Below are 11,658 nucleotides of genomic sequence, written 5' to 3' on the forward strand. Positions count from 1 at the left end.
TAGTAATAAAAACTTTTACCTTTAGACGTATTAGTATTTTAGACGATAAAAGTTTAATAACTTTTTTTTAGTTTACATACTCATGCAATAACTGAACTACTTGCTTTAAAAATGATTTTTATACTAGATTTCGAAAAAGAAAAACAAAAAACTCTTTAAAAACTAAATATTATTGTGTTGTTTATGTCAACACAAACAGAAAAATCAAACTTATGTAAAAGCTTGTTTTTACATGGTACAGCATCAGTATAAAAGACAGGTAAAATCATTATTTACAAATAAAAAGGTTTAACCATACACACACGCACATTGAAAGAGTGACGCAAACTTGAATAATTAATCCGGTGACTTAAACAACTTCATTTCGTCTTTTCGCAGGTATTAACAATAAAACAACAAAACAAGCAAATAGTCTGTTATGACTTCGAAATCATCGCAGAGTCGGTATGGCATCAATTCACGTCATAGCGAATCTACTTCCTCGAGAACTTCAAGGAGCGTGAGTTTTTGTTCATTTTGTGGGTGGCAATAACAATCTTTAATGTATAATTGCCAGTATCAAGTTGCACTGCAATTTTGAGAAGAATAGTAATCTGCCCGCTTATTATATGCTTGTAATTTGTTGTTTTGATTCTTGTGAGACGGTAGTTATATGTGACGTGTAACATTAAGTAAAAAACATTTTATTTTTAAGTCGTGATTAGCTCAGGCTATATATAATTAAGAACGTCTGTGGCAATTTTAAGATGCATTTTGAGTTTTATTTTAATAAATTTTTCAAAGTCATACTTATTGGAAAAGATAAAAGTTGTCGAAATTTAAATAGCAAATTTCAACTTGTAGCATTTTACAGCTGACAAAAAATTACAAACAAAAAAAAGTTTAATTGTAAATTATTGAAACAAAAACAACGTTTTATTCAAACATGTAAACAATTTATTTAGATAATCTGATATAAATTAATCAAACTGAGTTAGCTAAAAGCCAAAAACTTAATTTTACCGTCATAAGAAGTTATTATAAAGCTAAAATAAGTAAAACACTAATAATTTTTTTTTAATTTTATAAAAAATTTAAATTTTGTCTGTATAGAATAAAGATAGACTAAACAATGTTTTATCAAAATGAGTTTTTACTGAATTGTTGTATTTATTAGAATGCGGACATGGTACACTCCAGTTACACTCGTTTAGTTGAAAAGATTCAGCGAGTTGAAGATGAAAACAAAAATCTGGTTAAGCTCGTTGAAAACTTGAAGGTTCAAAACGAAAAAGTAAGTAATGTTAATATGTTTGAAACATTTTTAGTTATTTTCTAAAATATGTTAAACAACTTCCACACAACAAGAAACAAGACTAAAATGTTTAAATTTTTTCAAAGCTAGTTTTTATGTTTTATACTTAATACAGTATAAAAACTAAATTGATCGAAAAGCGACTTAAACGTCATCAAAACAACTTGAATATTTTTTTAAATGCAGTAAAACGGGTTGTATTACTAAGATTATGAAATAAATTAATCAAATAGAAACGTAATTTTAACATTAACTTGACATTAGGGCGATTAAACTCATTTTAATGTACAATTTTCGAATACTTTAAATGCTTTAGAAAGTATTTTTTTTAAACATGTATAGGTTTGTATTTATAAATATCTTTTTTGTAGTACTGAACACTTTTTAATTGCAAATTAAATGAGTATTTTGAATATAAATTTCAATGTAAATTAGGTGGAAACAGAAAAGATGCTTGTTGAAAAAGAAAGGGATGAACTATTTGATGAATGTGACATGTTGAGAATCCAAGTGGAAGAACTTACCAACAAAAACAAACTAAACACAAAAAGTAAGAAATTTGCATACATCATATTATACTTATTAGTTATTGTACCTATTTAAATAGGTTGTAAAATAACATAATGAGAGTGTTAATATCAAAAACTAAATTTATTAAATTTAGTTGCTAAACTTAGTCAAGTAAAAAATAAATATAAAATAAATAAAAGTTAGTTAACTTTTTAGAAATATGGATCAAAGTTTTTTTTATTGTCTTTAATATAACTATACGTATATATAAAATAAAAGTAAGAGTTAAATATAACCTAAAAGCTGTCTCATTAAACATTTATATACTTAATCTTAGACAAAGTTTTCACTAAAAAAGAAAGAATAAACTCTTCGAGTGAGCTGATACAAGAAAACAAGGAGCTTAAAAGAAGCGAAACTTCGGCGAACTGGAAACAACTTGCTGAACAAACAGGTTATTATAATTGAAAATAAAATTCCGAATGTCAAAACCTAACAAAAAGCTTAAAGTATATATATATATATGTGTATATATAAGCGTGATACAGGAGTTTTTCTGTTTTGTTTCAAATCAAAAGAATCAAAAGACGTGCCGACAAGGTTAAAAACATTTTTGCTGGCAAACATTGAACAGGTTTTTGATCAAGTCGCAAGAAAAACACGCATGAAAGAAATCCCTTAAAAATGTCTTTTCTACTTTTTCAGTTTCAGCTACTAAATAATCGCACGTAACGAATATCCAACTTTACCTTGCACTTGAGGTAATTTTACAATTTAGACTTTCAATTTCTCCTGTTAGTGTGGAATTCCTCACTCGTTATGTCATTTTCTTCGCCTAATTTCCATCTTAAGGCGCAAAAATTAAAAGACGTTTGTAATAAAAGAGCAAGGTAACTGTATAACTAAACAATTTATGTCATTTTGACATTTAACTGTTAAATTACTCCTGTAGTTAAGATTTGATATTTTTTTCATAAATGACTTTTTAGTTGTAACTAGTAAAGTATTACGTAAACATTATAACTACTTTAAACTTATTTCGAAATTCTTTTTTTTATATATACCTTATACCAATAAAACATTAAACTAAATGTTTTCGATAAAATATACATGTTTATGCTCTTTAAAAAGTTGTTAACTACTTGAAAAACCAAACTAAAAATAAAAATAAACGAAATAGCTTTGAAAAAAAAATAACATAATAATAAATACAAAACAAGATAAAAACGAAAACACAAAACATATTTTTAAAATTTATTGCAGGTATGCCAGACCAACTTATTGAGCAGCTTTTCACGAAACTGGCTCCATTCCTCTCCCTCCTACTTTCCACTAAACCGGCAGAAAAGATTAATAAAACCGAAGTTAAACCCTCGGAAGACAAAACCGCAGAAGAAGATCTGAAGCATTCCGACTGTAGCGGGAAAATGAACTGCGAACCGCAGAGAACCGACGAGATGAAACCAAAGATGGCAGTGAAGGTGGCTGAAGATGTGGAGACAAACATCAAGAAGCAGGTGGAGAGCGAATCGGAAAGTGAAGAAGTTTTTCACGAAACAGAAGAACGTCCAATCAAAAGCAGGCAAAATTCGAGGTTCAAAAATCGAGGCTGGTCTTCGACGGAAATCGACAATGTTACAAGTAATTATAAATGATTTAATACTATTTATAAATTATTAGATAAACATTAAATATTATCAAAAGTACTATAAAAATATAGCTATACTAAGTAGTTATCAAATAGTGTGTAATCAAACAGTTTCTAAACTCTAAAAACTTAGATATAAATTAGGTTTATAAGTTTAAAAAAAAGTTAAAAAAAAATTTTATTTTGAAAAGTACCGATAAAATTTACTTAAAATATACTTTTTTAGTTGTGAATTTACTATGTATCTAGTTTTAAAAGTATCAGCTAATTTCAGATAACTTAAAAACATGTAAAAACCATGTTCCTACGATTTCTAGACGCTGTGATTTTTAAGTAAACGATTAGTTAAGATTATGTGATTTTAGTCAAAATTTTTACCAGATAACGTCATTAAAGCCTAATGATTATTTGCAAACACTTAAAAAAGCGTGTGACAGTTTTTATAAATAAACCAATTGTCTTTTGCTCGGTATTACAGTTGTTTATCTTTGTTTACCAGATCTTATTTTTTTAAGCAAGATTCGTGTTTGGTGGTATTATTTTCCTGCCTTAAATTAAATAGTTTTTTATTTAGTTATTAGTTTATATTTTTTTAATTTTTACAAATTTTTATAAAATTCAGTAAGTATTCTTATAATTAGTGCTTTTAAAATAACCTTATGTCAGTCTTTAACTCTTAAACTAATAATCTATTGTAAATGTTCTGACGAAAGTTGATACATTTAAGTTTAGTATACTTAATATATTAATATAAAGGGTACACAAACGGAGGTAAGATACTTGTCAAGGCGGAATCACAAAAGAGATGTGTGAACGTTGTGGTGGAAGCAGATGATGTTTCAAACAGAAATTCTTTCTACTCGAATAATTATTTAGTTGAAGAAGGTTACCAGCAAAACGAAAATCATCTAAACAAAGATGACGAAGTGTAAGTAAAGTTTTTTTAAGTTTTAACTATAGCTCAATCTTAAAATTATAACTATTTAAAATGTTTAGTATTTAAAATAAAATATTTAAATACTTTTTGAATTTGATAAAAAAAAATGTTTAGATTTGGTTTTTATTTTTTTATTAAACTAGAGATTAAAAAAAACAAGTCCTACAAAATATAGAGAAAAATTCAAGTAACTTAACTGCTTTATTTCATACTAAAATGGTACTTTAAAATATTAAAAAAAATTATTTGATATTTTTCATAGTTTTGAAATAAGAATATTACTAAAATACATATGTAAACAAAATATGTAAAGGGTACACAAAAAATAAATTAACTGATCAATGATGTTTTTATAAAACAACATCAAAAAAATATTATAAAAACAGATATTATACTGAGGAGAGTTGTGATGATGCATGTAATGATGAAGAAGAAGCGATAAGACTGCTGGGTAAGCATCAATAATAAATAAGCTAAAATTTGAACTACGACGCACCGTTTACAATGGCCAATAAAAATAATGACGAGGTTTTATAGGCAAAATGTTAAAAGTTTTACTTACGTAAATAAAAAAATCACCTTATTCGAAAATTCAGAGTAAAAAACTTTGATAAGAATAATATTGATATATAAAGTTCATAATAAAACTATTGACTAATATAGTTGTTTGAACCACTTTCTTCAAGAAAACTTTATAAATATTTAAGTATGTAGAAAAAAGGTTACTCAGATAACAAGTGTTCATTAGTGTGCTCAAGGCAACTAATAGTTCCTAACATAATCTGTAAATCGGACATAACTTAATTTATTACACACAAAGTACTTTTCAAGGGCATGAATCATTGAAGCTGATTTTGCAAGATTTATGTTTTCTCGTTTATCAAAGTTTTACATTGATTTACGATACACAAAGCAAACAGATCAGATCTGATTTATGTGATTAAGTTAAACTTTTATTGCATTTAAAAAAATAATTGAAAAACTTATGAAGTATGAGTAATTTAAATTAATTTATGAACTATTTAAACAAAATCATACAGGTATAGCTTAAGCCTAAAGTAACAAAAACGCTCTTTCATTTACATACTGTAACAATTTTTTTAAATTATAAATAAAAGAAATAAATTTAACTAAGTTTGCAAGAAATTAATGTTTAAAATTTCAGACCAAAGTTATTCTCATTCAAGTGACATGGATGCATTCAAAAATTACGCGACAATGGAAGAAATTAATTTGTGTCAAAAAAACATGATGCAGAGAGAAAATAAAAAAACAGAGTCTTTGCCAGTTGGGATGTTTTTGCAACAAGATAACATGGTTAGTTTTTTTCTATGAACACAATTTTAAACCAAAAAAGTTTTTCTGTTTTTAGTTAAATTAGATGAGCTGGTAGTATTTTATTTATATATACATATTTTTTTCGAATTACAGTTTAAGCCGGTTTGCAGTTAAAAATCATGAATTAACAAGTATTTCTAAACTATGGTTTTATTGACATAGCTCGAAGAATCGAAAAATATTTACCTACATGAAAGAAAGGCGTTTTGAATTAAAAACTGAATTAACTCTTTTATTTTCAAAAAAAACCTTAAACTAAGCGTGAAATTTTCACAGATGCAAGATTTCGACAATTTTGCAGTCGAGGACGACAACTGCAGTGAAGACAATTTCGTTTGTCCCCAGCAAAGTTTGTTTTTATTATTAAAATATAATTATATCACTTTTTAAAATTGGGTTTTAAATATATTATCAAAAATTTTTTTTTACGCCATAAAATTGAATGTCTTGTTACAAACCAACAAACAATTCATTGGTTTAATATTTCACTCAAAAATACTAAAAATAAGAAAAATGCAAGCTGCACAGCTAAATATAGCGTTCTTTTCACGTTTTTCAATACTTTTCATTCATGAACTTTAAAAATGGTATTTAAGTAGTTTCATAAACTTTCTGAAAAATGTTTGAGTGCTGTAAACTTGACATAAACAACATGGAATATGATTGTGATGGGATTGAATTAATTCAAAAACATTAAAAATATGCTGTTTAATGGTTATAAAGCTTTCCTAAGTTTTTAGCATAACAAATAAAAAATCAATTAAAAAGTTTTGTTTAATTAGTTCTATGAAGTCAAAAGAAAACTGTTTTGGTACCAAACTTGCATACTTAAGTGTTTTTTAATCTCATACGCATTATACTGTTTGCGGTTTTTTTTTTATTACTCTGATATATTTAACCACATATAGCTAGTAATTTACCAATTATGCATAAAATTTTAAAACGTGCAGACTAATTATACTAATTTGCAGATTTTATGATGCACAAAGCATCGCAAGAAACGTCGAAAGTCACGTGCTACAACCCTGAAACAGGGGCCAAACAGCAGTTCAGCAAGTTTAACAACTACAACGACGATTTGCAACACAGGAGAACACTCACTGAAAACTGTTAGTTCCTGCAACAATTTAAAAGCACATTATATCACAATGTCGCAACGTTAAATTCATTATCGGCATCAAAGCGAACTCGTGTGTTTACAAATAATGTCACGTAAACACAAACATTATTAAATTTCACAAACATTAAATTCACACCCTTATTGTTTTATGGCTTCAATTTAACACGCCTTGCGTTTCAAGTGCCGTGTAACGAGCACCTGACCGCACTAATTATTTTTGTAAAACTCTGAAACCCGACACTTTGTCAGTTAACTTTGTTTACTGCTCATTACTAACAGGCGAAAGGGCGCCACTGAAACCACAAAGCGACTTCTACAAGAGGGAAATTCCCTTCGACTACCACCGGTCGGGGTCGTTCGACTTCAACATAATTCCTATCAACAAGGCAGTTTGCCCTAACCTGAATGGTGGTTCCCCGTCAGCGAGGGAAACAAAACCTCTGGCGCCGCTGCGCGGAAGCACAAGCTCCAAGTCGATCGTGGGAATAATGAAGTCCAAGTTCAGCAGGTTGTTAGAAATTAGTTGGAAGGATAAAATTGTTTAAGTTGTATAATTTAATGATTTATTGTTTTAGATATGCAAATTGTTTTAGGAATATTGTTTATTTTGAAACTAATTTTACTATTTACCGGAAATTTATGATTGAAGTAATTGCAAATTATGTTTTATGTTGAATTTGTACACGTATCATAAATTTTTAAAACTGTATACCATATATTTTTTACTTTTTTAAACTTTCAACGAAAGAAGTTCACCTAATATGTTGTAAGTTCCTAAATATTTTTTTTAGTTAAACAGTTTTATGTATTCTACCTTTTTTAGAACTATATCATGTAATTAATTTCAACCAACATTAACTTCAATTTTTACAACTGAATATATACTTATGGCAGTTAAAAAGCAAAGAATGTAAGCAAAAACCTACATTATTAAAGCCAAGTTAATCTTAATTCGAATTTTGTTCTTAGAGCATCTAAGGAAAAAACTAAAGACGCATCTAAAGAATTCACATCAAACAAGATTCCTGCTTCTAGTGGTTATGTCAAATCAAAGCCACCTATGGTTTCTAAAGTTAAGCTGACAAGCTGTAAGCCCTTACAGCAGGAAAAAATGTACCAGGAGGACAAAAGTTTGGTTGAAAATCGCGTAGCAGAAGGTAGTTGTTTGATCTCAAATTTAAATCAAAGCTTTAATACACACTTTCATTTTTTCAAACGTGTATATTAATCAAACTTTTAATATTACAAGCTATGCTTTTAAATTACAATTGTTCTAGTTTGCTTGAAAACAGTGGTTTTAGTAACCTCCTTAACAATGAAAGCTGGATAATTGTAATAGTGTTTTAATCCTAATTAAGATTATTTCAAAGGCACACAAGACGTGGAGGCACTGAGTGATGAGGGATTTGGTGAGAGCAGCACGATAGAGCGGATGGAGAAGGAGGGAACACTAACACAGAACGCAGTTTCGCCCAAGAAGAAGCAAGATGAATATAAATACGTGGACAGATTATCGAGTTCTGCCCGGATAAATGAAGAAACTCCAGATAACAGTACGTAGAAAACTAATGTATTTCGTTGAGAATTAGTTTAATTAAAAAATTATGTTTTACTATTTAACAGATGAACGATGTAGCTGTAAACTATTTTTTTTTATTATAGCTAAATTCCATTTAAAAAAAAACTCTACAAAATGACATTCTAACAGGTAAACCGGCAAGAATAGTCAGTAAAGTGAAGGTTATAAAAAAGCAGTCCTTGTGTTCCAAACTATCGTCTCCTGCCAAACTGCAGCAAAAGCAAAACGGTAACAAAAGCATAGCTGTTATGAATCACAGAAAGATACCTTTGGTGGAAAGTCAACACTCGATTGACGCTTCGCGGCTGAATTTAATGCAGAAAGAAAAACAAGCAACTGTTTTGTCGAAAACAAAAGGAACCCAGCCTCTCTCGCCCAGGGGACTGATAAAGTAATAATTTGTTACTCAGTCAACAAAAATTAAAACATAATACTAAAAGTAAAACTATACTGAATAAAAAAATAAATCTAACTTTTACACTTCAAATATTTAAAAATATTAAAAAATGTTATACCGACTAAATGTTCTTTACCAAGCTAAATAAAATAATCCTAAAAAACTATTTAGACGAATTGAATCGCCGTCTAAATCGATCAAACCGAAGCAGCAGCTCATCAGGCAATACAGCACACCGGTCAACGTTGCTGCTGATGACAAGAACAATAGAAACAGCAAAAAACCTCTTTTCATCTACAAGAGGCTCCCGTCCTCCTCTGCAATCCCCCTAAACAGCAACCAGCCGCTCAGGTCACCGAACTCACGACTTTCCTCGTCGCCTAGAACGCCAAACCAAGATTACAACGGGTTCCACGGCAGCCAGTACCGAAGGTTTTAAAATAAAAACTGAGTTTATTCTGTACATTGAGTTATTCTTAAGTTTTATGTTATCTTAAATTAAATAATTTAGAATATATGAAACACATAAATTTTTTTTATATTATATCTTATCTTACAAAATTCGGTGAAAAGTGCAAAACTTTTGTTCACTCTAAAAAACAAACAGTTTTTTTTATTTTAATAAACTTTGGTTGTAACAAGAGCTCTTTTGTTTTAAGAAGTGTATGAAAAGGAATTAAGAAATATTATAAGAAATACAAAGACAAACAACTTGACTAAACATATTCGCAGGTCATCAATGTCGCCAGGAGAACAAAGCAAAAAATTTCCTTCTACTTACAACGAAAGAAGCAAAACAAAAAAGCAACAATCATGTTTGTCCCCACCGACAAGAATATCCCGATTGAAAAAATCTACCTGATTTTAATTTGTTTTCTTTTTTTATTTACTTTTAATTTTTTGTGTAATAAACAATATAAGTACTAGTGAAGCTGGTTTTTTTAAATGTATAGCTGAACTATTTATACTTTTTATTTTCTCAATCATGCCTAAGATGTTTATATAACTTGCACTTTTTGAAAAGCGACTATTGGACTAATCTTTAATTACTACTATGACTAGCTCGCTCAATAACTGAAAAACCAAATACGAATATAAATATTAGTTTCACTTCATGTTGCTTAATACTTCAAGAAATTTCCGAAATTAGCATTTAAAAATTAAATTATTTTGATGGAAACTATATGTGGCATCATGAATAATAAAAGCGTATCCATATTTTCCTGAAGAATTAAATTTTAAAACAGATAAAGTAGAATTTAAACAAGAGAGATTTAACATAGCTGCAACTTTACTGCAAGATGGAGGTTATTTGATTCTAAATATTTCACTTTCACAACTTGTGTTTTAACTTATTTATTATATTATATCAAAAAACTAAAAACAAACATTTCACAGTCTATAACAAAATAATTTGCTCGAACAATACTGCTCCAGCCAGAAACAGTATTGGAAAAGTGCTTTGGGTTAGTTTGATAGTATAGACTTACTATTTAAAACTTAGAAAGTTCTTTTCAATAAAAACTATCTGCTAGTTTTATATACTAGTAGTTTTCATTAGTCAGTTTTAAATAGTGGTAGAGTTTTAAACAGTATGATAATACAACAGATCAGTTGCAGCACTTGTTAAAGGAACTACCATTTTACTTGTCTGGGCTACATACCGTATTAATTTGAGGCAATAAATAAGAGCTCTTATTGTTGTAGCTAATGTAATTATGTTAACTATTAACTTTTTAGTTTTGTAGTGTGTTTTATTTAAATTAGTTCTAATTATAACCATTTTTTTAATTGTGTAAAGTGGTTAATAAAAGTATACTTTTTTTTAATAAGTGTTTGACGTATGTAATACATTAATTAATTAAAAAAAAACAACTTTTTAATTATTTTATAGCTGTTATTAACTGTGAATTTTCGTTTCGTTTTTGTTTTTTTTGTTTGATTGAAGTATTTTTGATTAATTTTTTTTTTTTGTTAATATAAACACTTAACATTAGTATGACTTAATTTTGCAATCAGAGTAACTTCTTCCGTATTAAAACAGTATAAATTATGAATTTTTTGTTTTTTTTAGTTTTAATTTATGACATAAACACTTTTCGTTTTTAAATAATGCGCGAACTTAAAGATTGAAAATAAAATAAACACTCAATGCGTAGCAAATAATTTGTAAATAAATTAAATTTAAATTGTAAGTGCCAAATCAGCGACTACTAAAACTTTACTACCATTTTAGTTGATTTTAACTGTATGAATACACTTTAATCATTTAAATACGAGGTTTGTTAGCATTAGGTATGTAAGTTAAAGCTATAGAAAAATTTTTGTCACATCATATACAAAAAAATCATTCAAATTTAAGCGACTAAAAACTGAATTGCAAAACTACAGACCTTGGGTAAGGCGCCAATACCATTTTCAAAAACCATTTTTGACTCACATAATATAATTAGCCGATAAAAGATTACATAAAATACTACTACACTAAAAGCTGCAACGTAATCTTTAATAAGTATATTTTTTTGAAACTTTAAAACTTTATTTCAAAGTAACATAAAGGCAAACTATGATTAATTTATCTAACATAAAATTATTTTTTTTAACAACAATAAATCTTAAAGCTTAAGGGTAAATATGTATGATTTGTTAAACTTAGCATAAGTTTGAAAAAATAAGGTATTTATACAAAATTTATCATAAAAGCTCAAGTTATATTTAGTTAATTATCGTTTAACAACCATGGCTAATTTTTTATATTGATGTTTTTAAAACAAAATTTTTTTATTTTTTATCTTAATTGATAAGAAGTAACCAACATGTTTGAAAATATAAAGA

The 11,658-nt window shown here is 27.9% G+C and overlaps 1 protein-coding gene across 2 annotated transcripts; it reads left to right on the forward strand.

Moving 5' to 3' along the window:
• Positions 1 to 403: 403 nt before the first annotated feature.
• Positions 404 to 10,219, forward strand: LOC145844264 (uncharacterized). 2 transcript variants are annotated; one of them, XM_082951646.1, is made up of 16 exons: positions 404 to 499; positions 1,157 to 1,273; positions 1,730 to 1,844; positions 2,142 to 2,258; positions 3,068 to 3,445; positions 4,209 to 4,380; positions 4,776 to 4,840; positions 5,555 to 5,706; positions 6,004 to 6,076; positions 6,699 to 6,836; positions 7,127 to 7,355; positions 7,817 to 8,004; positions 8,218 to 8,400; positions 8,556 to 8,817; positions 8,995 to 9,255; positions 9,556 to 10,219. In XM_082951646.1, the coding sequence occupies exons 1-16, from the start codon at positions 419 to 421 to the stop codon at positions 9,683 to 9,685; spliced, it is 2,661 nt and encodes an 886-aa protein (XP_082807772.1). In that variant the 5' UTR covers positions 404 to 418; the 3' UTR covers positions 9,686 to 10,219. The 2 variants fall into 2 exon arrangements, with proteins under 2 accessions (XP_082807772.1, XP_082807773.1); XM_082951647.1 differs by having other exon boundaries at positions 2,163 to 2,258.
• Positions 10,220 to 11,658: the final 1,439 nt, after the last annotated feature.

Source organism: Thalia democratica, chromosome 9 (assembly GCF_965202585.1).
Source record: "Thalia democratica chromosome 9, ktThaDemo2.hap1.1, whole genome shotgun sequence".
In the NCBI taxonomy this organism is placed as follows: domain Eukaryota; kingdom Metazoa; phylum Chordata; class Thaliacea; order Salpida; family Salpidae; genus Thalia; species Thalia democratica.

Coding starts and splice junctions, on each gene's coding strand:
- LOC145844264 (XM_082951646.1), top strand. CDS start 419: ATGACTTCGAAATCATCGCAGAGTCGGTATGGCATCAATTCACGTCAT. Junction 4,841..5,554: donor AGAAGCGATAAGACTGCTGG/GTAAGCATCAAT, acceptor TTAAAATTTCAG/ACCAAAGTTATTCTCATTCA. Junction 9,256..9,555: donor CACGGCAGCCAGTACCGAAG/GTTTTAAAATAA, acceptor ACATATTCGCAG/GTCATCAATGTCGCCAGGAG.